This window comes from Elaeis guineensis, chromosome 6 (genome assembly GCF_000442705.2).
Source record: "Elaeis guineensis isolate ETL-2024a chromosome 6, EG11, whole genome shotgun sequence".
Taxonomy (NCBI): Eukaryota; Viridiplantae; Streptophyta; class Magnoliopsida; order Arecales; family Arecaceae; genus Elaeis; species Elaeis guineensis.
In genome coordinates this window covers 4827739-4848707 of record NC_025998.2, presented here as the reverse complement: position 1 = coordinate 4848707, position 20969 = coordinate 4827739, and the positions used below count along the sequence as shown (strand labels likewise).

Here is a 20969-nt window from a genome sequence, read left to right as displayed (position 1 = left end):
ACTTGCTATAATAATGTGGGATGACTATAATAATCTGTGATGGTTTCCAGCTGTGGGCATGGGCATGATAAAGATGGAACATGGCATTGATTCGGATTGTGGATACTAATTCTATAAAAAAATGCCTAAAGTACATAAATTGAATTCCTGATTTTTCCCTTTTCTCTGGAAAGAAAACCCATGCTAACACTTCAAATGAAGCATATTTTTTCTTCTTACTTATGTTAAATGACCACTATTACAACTTTCTGGAGAATTTAGCATCGGTGATATACTTAATGTCAGCATCCAAAAGTTTGGGTATTCTTGCAGGAGGCACCTTGCTAGTTGCAGCGGTGTCATCCATTGGATGCCATATCGCGTCCAGGCTCAACCTGACCTTGATGAGAAATCAAATGAGCTTGGATTGGTGCGATCTCTTTAATGCTTGAGGAACTTAAGATCTGACAACTGTTTTCCAAGGTAATCATTTTTCACCTATTGCCCTCAAAAAAAGAAGAGAGAGAGAGACCTTTGGGTAGAGGGCCCCGTTTTGTGGGCCAGGAGCCTACCAAAGAGTTCGGCTAACTTTTTTCTACAGACTCAAGAAGATGCCAGCCTCAATGAACACTGGTGTTAGATGCCACCTCAGATCCGTCGTAAAGGAATCAGATTGTTCTTAGATCAAAGAAAATAGGCACAGAAGAGAAATCACATCAATCATACTCAAGAATGTCACTGAAACCAATTATGTACAGAGTTTGCCACCCACCAAATGTACCAGCATAACAGGTGAAGGGTCGATATAAAATGTAGGAAATGTGCTACATATTGGAGGCTAAGAAAGGTCTTGAGTCTCAGAGATCGGATATATGCTTTGATGCAGCTGCTGATGGTAAAGATCAGGTATTTTTGCGGTCCCAGCATCTCCCGAAATGATAAATTAAACCTCTGCACCATAGCATGCATCACTAAAAATTCTTCAAACTTTCTGAGCATCTTTTTAATGAGTAGATATATCATGAATAAGTATCGAATCTTCCACCACAATCATCTTGATGCATGCTTGAGTCAAATCTCAAAGAGTTTGGGCTATATACTCTAGATTGCCAAGTTGCTGAGGATTATTGACAACATTCAACAGCAGATGGGCTTTGCTTTTGAAAGCTTCTAATGAGCTTGACCCCCTTCACAATACACACAGAGAGAGAGAGAGAGAGAGAGAGAGAGAGGGGGCAGAAGCTACCCTGGTCCTGCACAAAAAAATGAGACCCTGAAATTAACCGTGGCAATCAGGTCGGGCCAGACCAGACAGGAATCCAGCCGCATCCAAAATAGATAAAAAATCAGCCAAGCCAAACTCACCTGTTTATTAAGCGAACTGTCAAGTATTGCCACTCCTACCTACAATCCGACGGCACCAAATCCAACTCAAATTACCTAGATGAGTAAAATGACCGTTCCTCTTGCTATTTACCCAACAGAATCTAGCTGGCCATACTCCATGTTATCATTAGTGTTCGCACGGATAATGCATGTGGGTGACTTGCTTGCGTATGAGGGTATGTGCACACATGCCCAAGAATGAATTCTTTTATGCTCACATGAGAAGTGCGCTTGCACAAGTAAAAGGAGGCGGTAATCAACAGATAAGACCAGATATAGTCAGACCGGACATAGAATAGATCAAAATCTGACATGAACCAAACTAGTTTATCCAACAGGTTAAAAATCAAGATCTGAAACTCACCATTTTATGAGACAAGTGATCTAACCCGACCAACGACGAGTTGAATCAAGTTAAGTAGGTTTAAATGGGTTGAGCATTGCCACCTCTGCTGAAATGGCAGATGAAATTGTCAACGCAAAGGAAATGAAAGATGAGCCACGTTCGTCATTTTGGTGCAAATAAATAGATGCAATTAGCGGATGTTCTGACAGTTAAGTAATAGATGTAAATGACAGATGGCACGCACACCAAACATCATTAATAGGGCACCAGACCCGAAGAAGTTACCCGAACATAAATGATAGAACACTGAAAGAAGAGAGAAAAGCATTCAAAGAATACAAAAAATATTTTGCGCTAAAAAAAAAAAAAAAAGGACTCAAGAGGCAGTGAATATCTCCACCTCTGAACATGAATGAGATTGTTCTCTACAAAGTCTGCTTTGACAATGCCAACCAGATGCCCAAATATCTCATTTGCTTTCCTTCTTCGTGAACCTTGTTCTAATACCTCCTGCAACAATACATAGAAAACATCAATAGTCTTCAATCCACGAACCCATAAGCGTGCAAGGGTAGAGGGAGATTATTCCATGAAAAGATAAATCTACAATCCAGCTGTATTTAGATCTAGAGAGATCAAAGCTGTTCAGACCCTGACAGGACTCATGATCTATCGGATATCAGAAATCAATCACAACATCTACAACGTGATGAATTTCTCATTGACGTGCTAGAAATAAAAGAAAAAGCATCTCTTAAAAACAATTACATATGAATGGAGCTTGAGATCATTCAATAAAGGCTCAAAACTATGATGACTGATAACCTGCCCATAAAATGAGTTTACACAGAAGGACGGCTTCAGCATGTAAGTGTACCTTGCCAGCAGGGCCAGCATCATATAACCAGTTACTAAAGTAAGGAAAACTGACACTTACCATCTACTTCCTCAAATTCAACTTCTTTCACCATATCAGCGGCAGCATTGTACTCAAACCTGCATAAATTTCCACCAATTTATGTGCAAGAGAACCATCTTGTTTTTGCAACTTCCATGAGGATATAGAATTAAAGAGAAGGAAATTGAATAGCTATGCAATAAGTTAAAATATCAGTCAATTTGTCCAGTACAGACATAAAATGCAATATTTACACAACAAGATACAAATTTGATGGGCTGTATCCCAGCTATTCAGTGTTGACTAAACATAGAACGAAGCACATAGTTTTAACTTTTTCATAGACAAGCACTGCAACATGGTGTCTTTATTGCTTGAATTTCATCCAGATTTTGATCTTTCCTAGTGATGTAACATTTCAGGAAAACTATTACTGATCATTTATATAATTTAGGTGAATGAGTATGAACAGAGCTGGAACAAGGCAGCGAACTTGCTTTGTTTTCCGTTGTCCAATGAGAGCAAAAAAAGAATTGATGTTAGAAAGCAAATGAGCTAGCACTTTTGCAAGAGACTGCATATGTGCAGTGAAAAAACAGTGACTAGTTGGACAGTGATAGTGCACGGGTTGAACAACATGGACATTTGTGTAAATTCCAGGTATGTCTTCTCACCCTCACAGATCATCTATCAAAATTTTAGATCTTGCTGGTGGAGGTAAGTCTGCACCTTTTCCTGTCTTAGAGTTATCACATGAGTTGACATATAAGGATAAAATAGTTTAATTAATAAAGCAATTCAACTGCAAAAATAAGCCAGAGATTATTCAGGTTCTCTATCCAAATGATAATTTAAGAGATCCTTAAGTCGACAAAGTAAGAAGGTAAATGCACGCTAAAGGATAAATTAGGGGCTTTTATTGCAATCCCAAAAGCAAGAAAGGAGGAAACACTAAAGCCAGAAGCCACGTTTACCTGTTGGAGCAAACCACTTCAAGTTCATATTCAGATGTGCTCTTGGTAGCTTTAACTAGCATAGTAACAATTTCTGTTTTCCGAGTGCTGGCCATTAGTAAGTCATACTCAGTTGGGATGATGATTGCAAGAAAATTATCACTCAGTTCGCTCAAGCATAGCTTATCAACAGCCGCAAGTGCTATCCGCCGTTTTAACACATCAGCATCAGGATCAACAAGATAGACAGCAAAATCTGTAATTACCAATATGCGTCTCTTCATCTTTCCTGATCCAGTGAACTTCAAAACTGTATCTGCAAACAATACTGTGTTGTCACCTGCATATATGGAGGACAATTCTAGGCATCAGTGATGATGTTGTATGCTTCTGATGGTATATGCCAACAAGAGGACTACAACATACTTGGCTATCTCCCCGATAATCAATTCACTGCCAGGTACTAACAGGCAGCATAAACTTGCATGCTAAGTGAAAGTTATGATAAGTTTAATACATTCTTGGTCTGAGACAGATGGAGTTTCCATTAGAAAAACTTGCTCCCAATCATCAGTCAATTTCAGAAGATAATCTAATCTTGTTTCCACCAGGTTTAAACCCCTTTTTTGTGATAAGTTGAAACATCAGAAAGAGATCATAGTAACAATTGTGGCTTTATAAAACTTTGACATCTTCATTCAGGATGCAAACTTTTTTCTATCAAATATCAGCTATAACTTATTTTGATATTCTTCAGATACTGATTTAACCTTGACCATCAACCCTTGCCCCAGCTATAATGGCTCTTGAGGTATTGGGATGCACTTTCAGATATTGGGCTCTTAAGAGTTTCTTTGGTTATTGCTTCTTGTAAGACACTTACAAGCATATACAATAATCTTCTACAACTCGTTTTCATAAAGGCAAGAAAGTAACCCAAATTATTTCTAACTTAAAGAAAAAGAGTGATATAAAACTGACAATAGCTGCCTTGCTACTGGATTTCCAAATATCCACCCAGCAGATTCACAAGCAAAATAAGACACAACCCAAAAAAAAAAAAATAGTAAAGGCATCTAGAGCAAAAGTTAAAACAATATCATTGTAAGATATTACACCAGGATTTGGAACAATGACTTAGAATTTCTCAATCATGGATGACAAAGAAGTTCACCGACAGAAGTAAATGAATAGTATCTATCAACAGCAAACGAACTGTCAATGAATATGCTGATCTGCATCAGTAAGTTTCATGTAAGGGAACTGTTATAAGCATGAGTTGGCTGTCCCTGGACTTGGAAAAAACCTGAGAGATTCTAGTCATCAACATAGGTCAAATAAATGTCTTAACAAAAGGAAAGTAGTTCTGTGCAAATATGCAGATTTGACAACTCATAAATGTTAAAACAGTTTGCTCACAAATGAACATATTTCAGCTCGTATTACAAAGTATTCATCCACTGATCAAACCAACAACTTTTACTTTAAGTTTTCATATTTGATATCCTGCCAAAATCACATGGACTGCTGCAAGCTTCCACCTACAGGTAAAGACCATTTTTAAAGTTGCGCTTGTGAAACTGGTTCACTCTTTGCTGCTCTAACTAACAATGAAGACCTTGTAAACCACATTATATGGAAGATCTGCATACCAACACAGGAAATTGAGCTTTTTCTATTTGTAATCAAAGTGCAATGATCTTTACCTTCCTAGCGGAAGTTTGATTAACCTACCCTTAAAATCTGCTTGCTGAAGAATAAAATGCATACTTTATCAGGATAAAGGCAAGATCACCATAAATGCCGGAATTTCCCTAGAACAAGGTCACTGAAGTACCACAAGGTCAACAGAACTGCATGCCTCTTACAAATTAATTTCACTACATAAGGTCCATAAAACTGCAACATTCCAATCAAGCAAGCTCATTGCAGATCAGAGTACCAAGACTATCAGTTCCAAACCTAAAACCAGGGAAACCGACCTCTTTAACACGAAATTTTCCTCCCAAACAAAAAGAACAAAATTAAAGACGAGATAATAGCAATATATAACACAGACAATATCAAATCAAGCAGCACTAGTGAAGCCAGAACCCAATCATAAATCAAGATTCTTCACATACTATGTGCGTTGACATGGATCCATGCCAAATCTGGTCCATGACCCAAATTTACCCTCAATTAATCACCAAAATATTTAGAAACAAGAATTAGAAGCAGAAATCAAGAAACACGACGGTTCTTTTGAGGGGGCGAAGATCTCTATCGATCCGGAGCAGAACAGTACCTTGCTTGGACAACATCTTGGAAAGAAAGGGATCGGAAGGGATGCCGATGTAATCCCCCTTACAGTCCCTGTGGATCGAGGCTCTTCTCCGGACCTTCATTCCCATGAACAGCGTCGGATTCTCCGGCGCTTCCTTCCCTTCGGGCCCTTCTTCGCCGTCGTCTAGGGTTTCCGGCGCTTCCTCGCCGCCGATTCCGTTTTCTTCCAGGGGTTCTGGCAATTCGGTCTGGAATCTCTTGAATCGATCCATCAGACCTCACCGGAGAGAAGTTTTGAAGGCACGCCGTTGAGGACTTTTATCCAAGAATATGAAGAAGTCGGCAATTGGAGCCGACTTGTATAGATACTCACCTTTTTTTGAATACGACCCACCTTATTAGGTTCCTCCAATCGAGGACTGCGATCCAAGGCGAGTGTACCGGTAAAAAAATAGGTGTCTATCTATCAACTTACGTCTTTTAGGCGAGGTTGGCCCGATCCAAGCCGCCCACCGGCCAGCCATAGCACCTCGATTCCCTGGCCGGCGCGCGTAAACTCCATCACTCTTCTGCCGCGGCGACGTCTAGGTAAGCTTCTCCCATCGCCTTTTACCCCCCCAGCAACCCCGGTGGCCTTCGCTTTCTGTGCGTGCCTGTGATCTCGAGGAGGGTTTCATCACAAGACGCAGAAGAAAAAATTCCAATTTTATATTCGAGGATTCTTAGTCTTTTTGGCTCAGCGATGTCCAAATCCAAGGGATATATTCTCAAATATATGAAGCTCTACTTGTTTTATGTAGGATTTGGTATTTAATTAGTTCTGTTATCCTCTACACTTAAATCTGGTATCTTTTATAATTTCGTGTTATTGGATGATGCACAACGTTTGCACCTCCAATGTTCTTAAATTCATCGGAATATCAAAAACCAGAACCATATAACGATTCCATGGTGCTGATTTCATTTAGCAAATGACATATCGCATATGCTGTTTACAACCCGCGCTCTACATCTGAAGAATTCTACCATGCTTAAGTTATTCTTTATGAGCTCGTGTTATTTGTTAAGCGTATTGTCATTCTCTACTTTTCTGCTGTGAATTTGTTACATATGCTACTTGCGACAGTACTGTAGGGGCTCTTATGCTTCAAGAGGCTCTTTTAGTGTCGAGTGAAGAATGTCCTGAAACATTTATGGATAAAACTTACATCATCCTAACAGCCCCCTTATTTAAACTAATGATTGAAAGCACTCCTCTTAGGTGCAACTAAAAAATTAAGTATCTAATCCTCTTAATATTTACCTCCATACAAATTCTTTTCCGAGCACCTTAATCCAACTTGTAATTGACATTGCTGAAATTCCATTGATTTTATGACGGCTATATGTGGGAGCAAAATATGCATTTAGAGGTTTTCATCTTTTATTTCACCAAAAATAGCACTTTTTCTATAAGGCTATGTAAAACATCTTGAACTTAAATTGCTCAAACCCAACTCGTCCAGGGTCTACAAGTTGTGCATTTGCTTCTTGTCATACAACAAGCAATCGTTATCAAAAGGTAGTAGATGTGAATGTACTAGAGGTTTATCCAAAACTGAAAAAATAGCTTTCCACACCAAGAAATTTTTTTTTTTGTGGGAAGCCCCTTGTCGTTTTTCCTTGTTGAACTTGATCCCAATACCACATGCTTGGTAGGATCATGACACTTTTTCCCCATTCAATTAGCTAACTAGCTAACACCATCCGTATTAAATAAATATGGCAGATCCTTTGTCATATGTAGAGACCATATCATCTATATTTTGCACCATGTTTTAACGTCGATTTGGAACCGTGCAATGCAAGTTGCGCTGCAGCTAAAGTTGTAAGGTTTGTTTGGAACCGTACAATTCAAGTTGCACTGTAGCTCAAGTTGCCTGCAATTTGAGTTGTATGTGATTGAGTTATAGGAGGCTGAATCTCAATTATTTGAAGGAGGAAGGAGAAAATGAGGGGGAGGGAGTAGAGGACGAGAGAAGGAGCAATAGATATATAGAAGAAGGAGAAGAATAGAGAAGCTGGGGCTTGGGGCAATGGAGATGGAAAGGCTGCTCACTAGGTGAAGGAGGCGATGGGGAAAGAGTAGGGGGAGGGGTGATAAAAGAGGCAGGGGGGAGTAGTAGAGGGGGAAGAGGGGGCGAGGAAGGAGTGGTGGGCAAAGAAGTTGAAGGAAGAGCAGGAAAAGGGAGAAAATGGAAATGGAGCATCAGCGATGGCAATGAAGGAGAAGTGGAAGGAGTAGGAGGAAGTAAGGGAGGTGCAGGGGGGATGATGGAGGGGGAAGGGGTGGAGGAGAGAGAGGAGCTGCATGTGGAGAGGTTGAAGGAGGGTTGGGGTAAGGGAGGATGTGGAGGTGGATGAGGGTTGTGGGTAGTGGTGGACAAGAGGGGGAAGGAGTAGGAAGAGATGCAGGAAAAAAAGAGGCAATGGGAGCAAAAGAGGGAAGGGTGGAAGTGAAGGGCGAATGCTTGAGGCAACTCAAGTCTTGCAGCTCGTGTCGCAATAATTATGGCTGCAAAGATGACATGTAGCCTTTTTTAGCTTGAGTTGCATCAGCTTGTGGCACGCCCTGCGGCATGTAGACAAGTTGCAGGCATCTAGATGCACATGCTAGGCCATTGTTGCAACTCAACATGTAGATGGGTTGAGTTGTAGGGATCCAAATAGCTCCTATATCTAGTAGTAGGCTTCATAAATAAAGTCTACAAAGTGATTATATATATATTTCATGCAATTGTCTTGTGAACCCTGTGGACTAGGTTTTTAGGCCAAAGCCCCTATCTCTCTCTTTTGGGCTTTCAAACCAATAAGGTGCTTGGTGCTAGGGTTTCACCAAGCATTTGCCGTATCGTCTCATACCAGATGGTACAGGACGTACCATACCGTATCGATACTGTATTGGTATGCTGAACTAGTCTGTATGGATACAGACATGCCGTACTGTACCACATATTGATACTATAGTGGGATTTCATTCGTACGGGATCTGATATCGAGACAGCGAACCTTGGTTTCACCCATCATTTCAACTTGCAAGAAAGATTGTGCAAGCATAGTAACTCTTATGAATGGAGCTTCCATTTCCCCAATTTTCTTTGTTTTATTGTGCTTTATTTTGTTTTAGTTGTGTGTATTAGTTGTGTGGGATTTTTCCCCCTTTTCTAGTTCTCAAGTGATTGATGAATCTACCTTTTACCTTGTTCAAGCCTTAATTTTAGAAACTTTTCCTTTGGAATTGTAGTTTCTGTCCATTCCACAAACTACTTATATACGCTAATTAGTCCAACCCATTTTAGTATTATTGATTCAAATGGAGTACCTCAAATAAAAATGTAGTGTATGTTGTAAAAGAATGGTAGACAATATGGTATCTCTGTTATGTAAAAAGAAAGTTTGCTTTTATTGTTTAAAAAAATTAAAATCTCTCAAAAAGCACCAATTTTGATTACTACAATATCATGACTTTCATAGTATTATGTACCTTCTCAAGAGATACCAGGATCTTCAATTTAGTAATTTAGACCACGTTCACTTTGTAACATTTATTGTAGCAATATGAATTATTCTCTACATGTTTTGATGTATTCCTTGTGCTTTTTTCCCCAATTATTGGTAGAAATTTTCTTTTTCCCATTCGAAACCAAATGTGCTTGGAAGTTATATTTGTTAATGTTTTTGCAGAAGTGAAGTAGAAGATCCTGAGCTTGGAAGTGAAAGAGTGGTAAGATGCAGAAATTAGGGGACTTTAAGCTGCCCTACTTCTTCAATTATCCACCCTACTTCACGTAATCTTTCAAATCTCTTCATTTTAAATTTGGCTCCTTCTAAAGTTCTTGTTATTGGATCCTTTTAAGAAATTTTTAATTGTTTTAAATCATGATAGAAGAATGAATATGTTTCTTTATTATGATCTTGATCTAGCCAACTGGTATGTTTTTCCTCTCTTCTTTCTCGGCGCATCAGTAATCAACAGATGAACAACTTTTAATTAAATCAGTTCTCAAAACTTGAATTCTGTTTTTCTCATTACAAAGTTTCTTCTGAATGATATATAAGTGGACAGTGCCATAAGGGTTATGCTAAACCTAAAAATGAATTATTGGTAAGTGATAGATAATAGCTCAATTTATGACATCAGCGAGTTGATTTACTGCATATAAACCTAGGGCCTCATTATCATGCATATGCATCTAAGTCTGAACCTTAGGCATGGTGTTATATTTAGGCCATCTTAGAATAGATCTATAGAACTTTGGCTTTCGGAATTAAGTTCTGATTAACATCCAGATTTGACTATAGTTACAACTCATATATTATCAAAGATGACTTTACTGTAGTTTTCTACTGTGAGTTTTTGCAAGTGTTACCATGTTGGCTTACTTATTTGGCCTGAAATTATTCACATCCTTTAGGATGTAGCCATGTTTGTCTTTCTAGTTTGGTCTCCTGGCTTAGAACCAATTGGCTTGTGTTCTCTTTGTTCCCATTTCTCTGTTTCTTCATTCAATGCTTTCTTAAAGATTAGTACCATGCTCATTCTTAATCTTTGATTTTTAATGTAGAAATTACCCACTTTGCCTTAGCAGAATTAGATAATATTACCATATATACCTATATTCGGTTGTCAATTGTCATCACAAAAGTTGCACAAATTATTATACAGAAAGCCTTTTTTGTTCAAAACTTATCTGATATCTTTAGGGTATTTTGTGCCACTCTTTTCTTTTCCTTATAACTTGTACATGACAAATACCTATTAGTAGATCTTGCATCTTCATCTTTGTCTAGACACTATTTGAGTATAACCTTAGGTTTCTCCTCCATTACATGAGCTTTGGTTGTATAACAAATAAGATAAGTTTCTCTTCCCACAAGGTAAGCTACTCTTGTAACTAAAAGTTATGTCACCAAATATTTGGTCCCAAATCATGAATGTTGTCAGGCTAAGAATTAGCTATGTAGTTCTCAAGCTTTGATGGGCCACCCTTTGTTCCATAAAACAGATGGTAGGTGGGATAAGGCATGAAGCTTGAAGTATATTTGTAGTAGACATATGTAATAGTCATATGGTATAAATTCTTGATCTTTTAGAATGATTGTTGGGGTCTTTCCCTGTTTGAGTTAATTGCCAAATGGGTGCGGAGCCCAGGGCCTTGCTTTAAATTTTTAAATCAGACTCACCCTTCATCCTGTCAATTCCTCAGTGGCAAAACCTGAACCCAACCAGAGTATGCAACCCCTGCCAGATCTTCCTATTTTTGGCAGGTTGGTGTGTTTTTACTGGAAATTGCCAGAGTCCTAATAAAATTTGTATTGATTGTTTTAATATGATCCAATTGCCACACAACTTCCTCAATGTTAAGGAAAATAAGTTCACACCGTTTGGTTTAATGCAATTTTTAGTAAGTATTGCTAGCCCTTTGTACCACTGAAACATTGTATGTTATTTATATTTCTGTTGATATTGCCCTTGTCATGATAATTTTGTTCCTTTTCAACTTCAGCAGCAGGCCTAATGCACGTAACTTTATTATATATGTTCTTGTAGTTTGCAGCCGGTAAGGGAAACACGTGAGAAGCAAGTGCAACTATGGAAGGAACTAATACTTGATTACTGTAGAAATCAAAAAATATTTGTTTTGGACTCGAAGAAGATTTCCCCCTATTTTCTAATCCAGTCATTGAAAGTAAGTAAATACATGAATTCTTACGAGTGTTTGTAATTTGAGATCAACAATTTGAAAAGAAAAGGAATATTTATAGGATATGAATGGCTTCTTTAAAACATTTTTTTGGTTGGGCCTCCTTAGTATGTGATTGAAATAGCTTAGTTTTTTTGCCTCAGATGCTGTGTTAAACATATGATTCTCTAATTGTCATTTGCTGGTGGTTTCTTATTTTTTTCATGGGTGTGTTACTGAAATTTCATGGTGTGCATGCAGGATCTCTCAGCCATGAGGCAAGAAAGGTATTTCTAAATGCTCTGGTTGCTGAAGGTTTGTCATGATTTTTATTTGAAAGTTAAATATATAGTGTAGTTGTTTGGTGAAATAGTTTGAGAGAAGGTAAAGAATATTATAGTTGCAACATAATGAAAGTAAATGACTTTGCTTAACTTGTTCACTTTTGCAGGTCATGCAGAATGGATGGACAAAAGTCACAAGAAATGTCTTATTCTGTGGCGAAGAATTCAAGATTGGGCAGCTTATATTTTGAACTTTGTGAGTTGACTTTAATTCAATTTCCAACGATTACAATGATATTGGCATGTGCTTATTATTTCTGGTTTTCTTTCTGCATTTTGATCAGGTAAAAGAAAATGGATTTGAAGACAGCGTCATGACTGTTGAGGATATACGATCAGGAATTGAAACTCGTGGGACTGGTAATCCTAAATCCCTCAATGTTGGATTGTCTTTTAGATGTAACAATTTTATAGACATTGTTGAACTTTTTTTCTTTTGGTGGTTTTTTTTGTTGGGGTGGGGGGGGGGGTGGTGAGGAGTGGGGTGGTGTGTTGGTTTGTCTTTTGATGGTATGCTCCTGCTATGATTATTTGCTTAGTGAGTATTGATTATTATGGATTCACTTATTGGTTACTTGTCCTTGTCGAACATTACCATATAATTGGTCTTCTGCTGGAATGGCTATTGTTAACTTTTTCATATGCAATGTACTTCCTTTGCTTCTAGATCTTGCTGGGATTGATCGTGGTGTGCTGATGCGTGCCCTGAGGTTACTGGAACAGAAGGGTAAAGCAGCAATCTTCAAGGGGACTTCAGCAGACGATGAAGGAGTGAAATTCTCTGCTTAAATTTTATATTTCCTGTTTCCTTACAGCTGGCTAATTTTTGCCATTTGCCAACCAATTTTCTAATCCTCAAATATCTTCATATTTTATGCCTTGTATTTGAGACTGATGAACAAAATGTGTGCTAGTCCAAATCTCCTTTACTGAAATATCATAAAAAAGCCAGAATGTAGTCTATGAGTAAATGGTGCTTGGTGGTGGTTGGCACCAAGAAGTTTCAACTGGGAGGCTTCATTGTAGTTGCACTTGTTGCTCTGCCTTGCGTTCGTATACCGTAGCTGTTAACCATGAATGAACAGAAGACTTCTTTGTTTTTTGAACACCCGATCGTTGATTTATGTTAGCTGGGTTGGAGGTTTACACACATCAATTTTGAAAAAAGGAAAGGGATGGAGAGCTCTCTGTCTACTCATTATTATTCCCTTTCTTCCATTGTTATTGGTCTCTGTCTTCTCCTTTCTTCTTTTTCTTATTCTTCTTCTTCTTTTTTATTGATAGGACTAAAATTTTAAATCCCATAAGACGGGGTTGTTTCGATTTTTTCATGGAACGAAACGCATCATCATTCCGCTCCGTTCCAACACTTGGGATAGGGGCGTTAGCAGGATGATCTACCTCAACATATGGGATGGTATCCTGTCTCGATATCCCATGAGATATATCGGGATGTTCCGTTAGAATCTGAATCCATAAATAGCACGGATCATTCATAAACTCCTTTCTTCTTCTGTCGTTGTGATATGGCTTCCAAGAAGGAGCTGAAGGATCTCCAGGAAGATCCCCCCATGTTTTGCAGCGCAAGCATCCCAGATCCAAGCCCCCTATTTTGCGTTGCTTTTGTCTACGATTCTCCTCTCTTATGATGTTTTTGTTGGCAGGAGATCAGAATCTAATCAATCTGTTATGGTTGTTTTTCCATTAAAAAAAAAAAAAAAGCTGTTATGATTTTCCTGTCAAACATGTTACGTTTCTGATTTCTGGTGTCTGGAATTCCAGAATCTTGTGAAACAGGTGCCTTGGATTTCTCTTTCCTGTTCTTTTGGAAAGAGATAAGGGGCTCCAAACGGCATACACCATTCCATTTGGGGTCTCTAAGTGATGCAGATTATAGAGTTGGTTTAAGTCCAGCCTTTTTTCGAATATTTTAGCATTTTCAGCTGCTGAATCAAGATTTCAGAGAATAAGATTCAGCAAATTTATACGGTTGTTAATGTCATCTGCTCAGAAAAAGTTGTCATCCCATAGCATCATCCATGGTTATACATCATATCAATTCCTCCAGATTTCATTCATTCTCTATGAGCTCTAAGTAGACTGATTCACACAGTTCGAGGCAAAAAAAAAAAAAAAATTGACAATTGTTATATTCTTTTCAAAAAAAAAAAAAATCTTATTGAGATTATCTGACAGAACAAAATTAATCAGCATGGCAAATGGCATAACAGCTCTCCATTTAAATGCAAACTTCAAAGCAATCTTGTCCTAATTATTTTATCTGGTTTCCAAGCTATAAGTATTTACGTGAGTGGGGAGCCAATTAAAGAGTGACAACAGGCTCCCACATTCTTAAGTATGCCTCAACATCTCGTACTTTAAGAGATTTTGGTTTTGTCTTACATAACGAAGATTTTTGGAGCCATGAAGCCGAGTGCCCCACTTGACAAGGATTCGAGCGTTTGATGGTCCACTCGCGGGCCGGTCCCGGTGGATTAGGTGAGCTTGGCCCCGGGTTTTTATTTTAGGCATTAGTTTGTGGGACCTACCATCTCAGGTCATAAAAATGGCCATTAGGATGCTGCTGCCCGTAACCATAATTCGACACCAGAGATATCAAGTGTCCAAGTCTTGACATATATTCTCCTCCCTGCATGGAGGTGAATTTGTTGCATTTTATCTTCAGATTTTTTCAGTAGTTACAGCCCCACACTTGTCAAAAATCTCGAGCTATAAAGATTGATATATTAAAAGACAAAATGTAATAACTCTTTTGGCATATTTTTTTGAACAAGGAAGTCGAAGAAATTAGTCGCAATGAAATTGAAATCTTCTACTTTTCTGGCATACGAAAAAGCTTGTAATTAAAAATATCAAGACGGATATTAATTTTTTTTCCTTAAACCCAGGAAATTGACAAGAAAACCAACATTAGAATATGCAGAACATTGTTTGAAAGCATTGTCTCAATCATTATATTATAGGAGGTCCAGGACCTCAAGATGGTTTGCATTTCAGTTTTATCATCTTGTTAATAACTAAATAATCTTTTAGATGGGGCATGGTCAGTAGATGTTTCCACTTTCCACATCTAGGTCCATCAAGAATATATTAGATTTATATAAAATAATAATTACATATAACGTTGGAAGAGGTGGAGAAATGCACATCAATTATGAGAAATTAGCAGATGCTATGCAAGAAATCACACGTTCTACGTTGCACTAAAAAAAAAAAAAAAAAAGATTCCGGTCATCAATAACTATCAATTTCAATGTCAATGCCAAGGTAAGATGGAAGACATAAAACTTGACATTAATAGATGCTGAGGCTCAATGTAATGACAATCCATATATTTGTGATGACCCATTCCATGTGACCTTTAATTTCACAGCAGCCCTTGTCATCACGCCACCCTTAAATATCACTTACTCCTATAATAATCTACTCTGTACACGATAAAAAGAACAAACGTACAGTCACGTGTCCTAATCTCACCCTTCCTTCCTTGCTTGAAACCCATGGGCCAGGATCCAAACTAGAAGAAGTTATTAGATGGATTAGATCTACTATAAATTTATGATGAAATTATTTTATTTTTTTATAAATGATAGCAATATAAATATCGTTATTAGATATAATAAAAGAAAAAAATTGAATGATTTTATTCTAGATCCACGACAAATTTGTCCATCAATAATCTCCAAGCCTCCGAACCATGCAAGAGACCGATAGGTAGAAGCACTAATCGGCCCTTCCTGCATCATGAGAGAGGATGAGGCATCTGCGATCATACATGGAGACACCCCATCAACTTTGCATGATGCTCGCTAACTAATGCCGAATCAAAAGATCCCATTGATTCGGGCCGGTGCTTACCATGCCAAGCCAACAATATTTTTGCCTTCGGTGGTCTGGAAGGGCTTGACTCTTTCTTTTATTGGAGATCATTTAAAGTTGCACTCTTAGTCCTCCTTTGGTCAGAGCTGCACTTGTTTCTTAGAAAGAGCTGGCGCGGTTGAGGGAGAGCCTCCGCCCCAACATTGCTTTGCCTTCCAGCAACAAAAAGACTAGGTGTCTATCGGACCGGTGAAGCAGGTGGACTTTCCGCCTCCCACCTTTTTATCGAGATAAAAACATTAACCATCAATCATGGGGCCCAACTTGCTTGGCTAAGTAGGAGCTTAGAACCAGCATATATTCAACTTTCTCTTTTTTTTTTTTTAAGTAAATTAAGCTTCTCCTTATTTATTTCCTTTGAAGAATGCTGTTTGCTGTCTGCTATCAGACAGCTGCTTTATATAAGGAGTTAATTTTTAAAAAAGATTAGGACCAAAATACAAAATCTTATCGAACGTGCTGTTCGATCTCGGCTGTCGGGAAATCCTTTAAAACACCGATGCGAGCAGGTTCCATAAAACACCGATGCGAGCAGATTCCATAAAACACACTTGTCCCTCCCCATTCGCCCTTGTCCCTCCCACTCACTCCTAAAGGCAGCGTCCGCAGCTTCCATATCTCTCTCTGTATATATAAAACAAAGGAGTCACCAACAACGTAGCAAGTACTCTGCTGACATCTTATCTTCTCCCCAACCGTTATCCCTTTCCTCCTCTCTTCTATTTAATATTACTCCTCTATTTCTCTGATCCCCTTCTACTCCTTTTACCTCCCTCCACTTTCCTCGAAACCTCTCCTTTCACTCCTGCTCTTCGCACCTCTCCCTCTCTATCCTTTGTTCCTTATTCCACTCCATATTCCGTATAACTTCGTCCTCTTTTCCCTCCCACGTTCTCCCCAACTTCTCTTCGGAAATTTTTTACCGTTACATTTCTATTCTCCTTTTTAAACCCTTCACACTTTAGTCTTTATTCCCCTGCCAAATCTCAGAGGAATCCCTCTTTCTTACCGCCATTTATAGTCTTTGTTCTCCCAAAAAAGGATGATCTTGTTACCTCGTTTTATCCCCAGGGATAGTTGAAAGAAGCAGGGCAGCAGAGATTTAGTCGAATCCATCGTCAAGCTTCCACCTTTCCGTCACCGGAATTAGAGATACCCCTCCAAATACCCAAAGAGATGACCAAGCCGCGCACTTTAAGGGTCTTCTGGAACGATCCCGACGCCACCGACTCCTCTGGCGACGATGAGTGCTGCTCCTCCGGCCGCCGCATCGGGCGGCTGGTCAGGGAGATTGCAGTGGACCCTTGCTCTGCCACGGGCGCCGGCGTCGACGAAGGGGTAGCTCTGCCGTGCCGGACCCGGCCAGTAAGATGTGGAGCGAGGAGGAAGGCCGCGGCGGCCGTGGGGGACACGAAGTTCCGCGGCGTCCGGCGGCGGCCTTGGGGGAAGTACGCGGCGGAGATCCGCGACCCTTGGCGAGGCGTCCGGGTGTGGCTCGGCACTTACAACACCGCCGAGGAGGCCGCCCTGGTCTACGACTCCGCCGCCATCCAGCTCCGCGGCCCCGGCGCCACAACCAATTTCTGTCCCTCCACCTTCACCGGCGCCGCCTCCGCGGCCCAGACCTCGCCGGAGGCCAAACCCGCCTCTGTCTCCGGCGTCTACGAGTCCGGCGACGAGTCGCGCGGCGTCTCCTCACCGACCTCCGTTCTCCGGGGGTTGTCTTCAGCGTCGTCCTCGTCCGAGGAGAAGGGCGGCGTCAAGACTGGGCCCGCGAGGTTACCAGAGAACATGGAGGACTTCTCGGCGTTAGAAGACGAGGCACTCTACGGTGCATTCTTGGACTTGGGGGCGCCGGAGCCGAGGATTTTGGAGGACGCGGCGGGGATCGGGTTTTTGACGGACGAGATGAACGAGGGCGTTCTCCAATCGGGGTGGGACTTCGGATCGACACCTTGGCCGGGTGACGACTGTTTCCACGAGATCGACGATTTATTCCCGCTCGACCCCTTCCTAATATAATATGATAACTGCCGCTTTTGTGGCGGAGGGAAAACGCGGCGGGCTTGTTTTTTTTACTTTCCTTTGGTTTATATGTTTCTAGAGTATTAAAATTTTGATATATTTTTCCCTTAGCTGTATTAAGAATTTGCGATAAAGTTGGACTTCATGGAAACATTGTATGCTGGAGTTAATCTTCCACTTGATTTGCCTTCAAATGCTGTTCTATGCATCTTATTTGTCAATGTACATCTTCATATAATAATATCTATTCCCACCAAAATCCTATTTGACGAAATTTGATAAATTTAACTTGTTTTGGAATAGAGGTCTCATCTGCTAGCAAGAATGGATTGAAGATCACTAGATTTGTTTTAGTGGGAGATCTTCCAATGCATAAGTCAAATAAAATTTTGATGGAACAATAAAGAAGAGATAAAAAGTAAGATACGCCGTACTTGAGAGTATGATGTAGAGTATGTTGTACTTGAGAATCTTCTGTTCCTATTTATATAGAGATGATGTTGTGAGGTCATTACATTTCAAACTTTAAGATTAATAGATGAGTTATAATTATCAACAACCCTAAACTTATTAGAGCCGTAACCACTCTTGATTGCCATGGCGTTAAACGTGCATAACACATGTCATCTTCCATTGATCGATGGTTTGAGCAGTAATAGTAGATGGTTTCAACTTCGGACCATATCAATATCAATAAGTTTGTGACACAAAATTAAAAGTTTTGTAGGTTATTTTGGAAAATAAAAAAATAGAAAAAAAAAATCAACTCCCTTCATATTTATGGCAAGCTAAAATGGCTAGTGGTTTAGATGTATAATAAAATGAACTTTGCATTTCTATAATATTATCTAATTCATTGTTATGTGCATTGTATCACTTTCAAGGAAAAGCAAAATCTAGGTATAATGAGTGTATTTAGCAAGAATATAAGATGAGAAGAAAGCTTTTTTTAAAAATAAAAATAAAAAGGATGTGGAGAATAGTAATTCTTATATGGAAATTGTTCAGCTAAAAAAAATCACCTTACCACACGCCACATGTAAGGAAAAGATGGCACCCATATATGATGATATCATGTATAGTTAGCTGAATAAGTTTGAGTTGGGGTCATAAATTAATCCTTGTATGTAGGGGCATCATTTGTGATTGATAACCCACTAATCTAATCCAAAACTATACCGAAGTCTTATTTGGCCAGCTTTGGATTTAAATAAATTCATAATAAAAAACTGAAAACTTGATTCGATTATATGTATACAAAAAATATATGTATATACACACTTGCAAGCATAATTTAATAGATACATACTTTAATTTATGTGCATATAGATACTTACAAATTTTTAAACCACATAAAAATCAAGTAGAGAGAAGTAACATTTTTGCCGGAGAGCGGAGCAATAGAAAAGCTCCACAACTATAAGCTGCGTCCGTATTTGGGCATTAGATTCCAGTGTCACCAAATTCTTTCCTATTTTTATATATGACATGAAGGGCAAGTGGCTACATGTACATGGTCTCAGCGAAGACTACGCGTGGCTAGATCTCGCGACTTCTGCCACGTGAAGCCCGTTCCTTTTTTGAACTCCCACGAGTGGTCGCCGCGACGTGCTCTCGGAACTTAAAAAACTTTGAGCTTCGTTCTTTTGAACAGTTCTCTGTGCATCGTGGGCGGTGCAGGAGATCGTGACGCGCGATTTTATCCGATTGATTTATTTGATCATCACTTTTTAATATATATTTAATATTTATAAATTATTTTTTATTAAAAATTTTTATATAATAAAAATATTTTTATTCTCTGATATATCTTCATAAAAATTATGATATTTTTTTTAAAAATTATTATATTTTTTTATAAAAATTATGATATAATTTTTAAAAAAAATATTATAATTTTTTAGAAGGAATGTCATAATTTTTAAAAAAAATATCATGATTTTTTTAAAAGATAAAGATATCATATTTTTTTTAAAAAAATATTATAATTTTTATCAAGAGGTGTCATAATGCCCCTCGGATGGTAGCACAGGCAGAACGGGCATATGCTTCCATGCAAATGATCGGGATTCGAAATGCATGGACGTAGATTAAATGAAAGATCGGATGCCCAATGCCATGGTCAGGTGCACACCAAGTGGTTTCTGATATGCCTGGATGCCTGGTAGGGCATCGGTGTGACGTACTCACCCATGAGCCAGGAGGTTTTTCCTCCTAACCCTATGGTGGGGAGCCACGACCGTCTAGCTTGTCAAGTGAGTCATCTTAATCTGACGTATTAGACATTCTCTGATGGAAGGGGGCCCTTATGGTTCATCCAGAGAGAGTTGCTATGCTGAGTCCCCCTCCTTTTATGAAACAAAAAAAAAAAAAAATCATAATCAAAAGACGAAGATATTTTCATCATAAAAAATTTTTAAACGAAAAAGATGATCTACAAACATTAAATATACGTTAAAAAATAATGACAATATAAATCAATCGGACAAGATGATGTACTTCACGTCGGATTTTCTATGCCGCCCGTGGTGCACAAAGAATTTTTCTTGTTCTTGTTTCAATCAAACGCTCGGGCTTCCACCATGGAACAATATGACATGGCCCAGTAAAGACTCGAAAGCCCAGCCCATAAGCTTGAGTCTTGGTATGGAAGCTCATGAAGTGGATGCAGGTCATGCTTGGCCTTTGCCAACATCTCTTCTTTTAAGGGGTATTTTGACTAATCTGAAGTTTTGTGCAGGTTTTAGCCTCAATCCTTCCGCAATCTATAGTCCATATCTTGGGCAGCACTTTAATAGCCGATTTGGGATTTCTAAATGCATTCCTTGCCATGACTTTCGACTGGCTATTTCATGGTAAGTAGACGTTTGAACTTATGGTGCTGCCGCGCTAGTCACTCACATGCTTTACATGTAAGAAGAAGCATAAGCGATTGTGACTTTTTTATACTCTAATAAATATAGAAATTTTTAGCTACTGCATTTTGTAATCCTCCAAGTTGCTGGCTTAATTATCCAATTAATCATGGTTTTTGAATCAGCTTCCAATAGAAAGTGCGGTTGCTTGAAGTACTATAATCGTATGAGTCCTTCCCTAGCTGCTGCAGCTCCACCCTTTTGTGCCAATAGTCTCATATAGTTATGCTCCACC

General features: G+C 39.0%; 3 protein-coding genes and 1 long non-coding RNA gene across 5 annotated transcripts; 2 read left to right on the top strand and 2 right to left on the bottom strand.

The window, feature by feature from the left end:
• Nucleotides 1-702: 702 nt before the first annotated feature.
• Nucleotides 703-1501, bottom strand: LOC140858409 (uncharacterized). The gene is made up of 2 exons (XR_012141993.1): nucleotides 1345-1501; nucleotides 703-1232 (listed from the first exon to the last, which is right to left on the bottom strand). It is a non-coding gene; the product is annotated as an uncharacterized lncRNA (long non-coding RNA).
• Nucleotides 1502-1934: 433 nt separating this feature from the next.
• LOC105047547 (uncharacterized) lies at nucleotides 1935-6134 on the bottom strand. 2 transcript variants are annotated; one of them, XM_010926509.4, is made up of 4 exons: nucleotides 5850-6133; nucleotides 3584-3902; nucleotides 2649-2707; nucleotides 1935-2221 (listed from the first exon to the last, which is right to left on the bottom strand). In XM_010926509.4, exons 1-4 carry the CDS (start codon nucleotides 6097-6099, stop codon nucleotides 2181-2183), a joined length of 669 nt encoding a protein of 222 aa, XP_010924811.2. In that variant the 5' UTR covers nucleotides 6100-6133; the 3' UTR covers nucleotides 1935-2180. The 2 variants fall into 2 exon arrangements, with proteins under 2 accessions (XP_010924811.2, XP_010924813.2); XM_010926511.4 differs by lacking the exon at nucleotides 2649-2707 and having other exon boundaries at nucleotides 5850-6134.
• A 129-nt stretch (nucleotides 6135-6263) lies between these two features.
• Nucleotides 6264-13000, top strand: LOC105047548 (vacuolar protein sorting-associated protein 25). Its single transcript, XM_010926512.4, is given in 8 exon segments — nucleotides 6264-6415; nucleotides 9551-9654; nucleotides 11418-11506; nucleotides 11509-11556; nucleotides 11812-11865; nucleotides 12002-12090; nucleotides 12179-12254; nucleotides 12562-13000. Coding segments are annotated over 7 exon segments (537 nt in total). The 5' UTR covers nucleotides 6264-6415; nucleotides 9551-9595; the 3' UTR covers nucleotides 12684-13000.
• Nucleotides 13001-16366: 3366 nt separating this feature from the next.
• Nucleotides 16367-17996, top strand: LOC105047549 (ethylene-responsive transcription factor CRF2). Its single transcript, XM_010926514.4, has one exon. The coding sequence runs from the start codon at nucleotides 16971-16973 to the stop codon at nucleotides 17814-17816; it is 846 nt and encodes a 281-aa protein (XP_010924816.1). The 5' UTR covers nucleotides 16367-16970; the 3' UTR covers nucleotides 17817-17996.
• Nucleotides 17997-20969: the final 2973 nt, after the last annotated feature.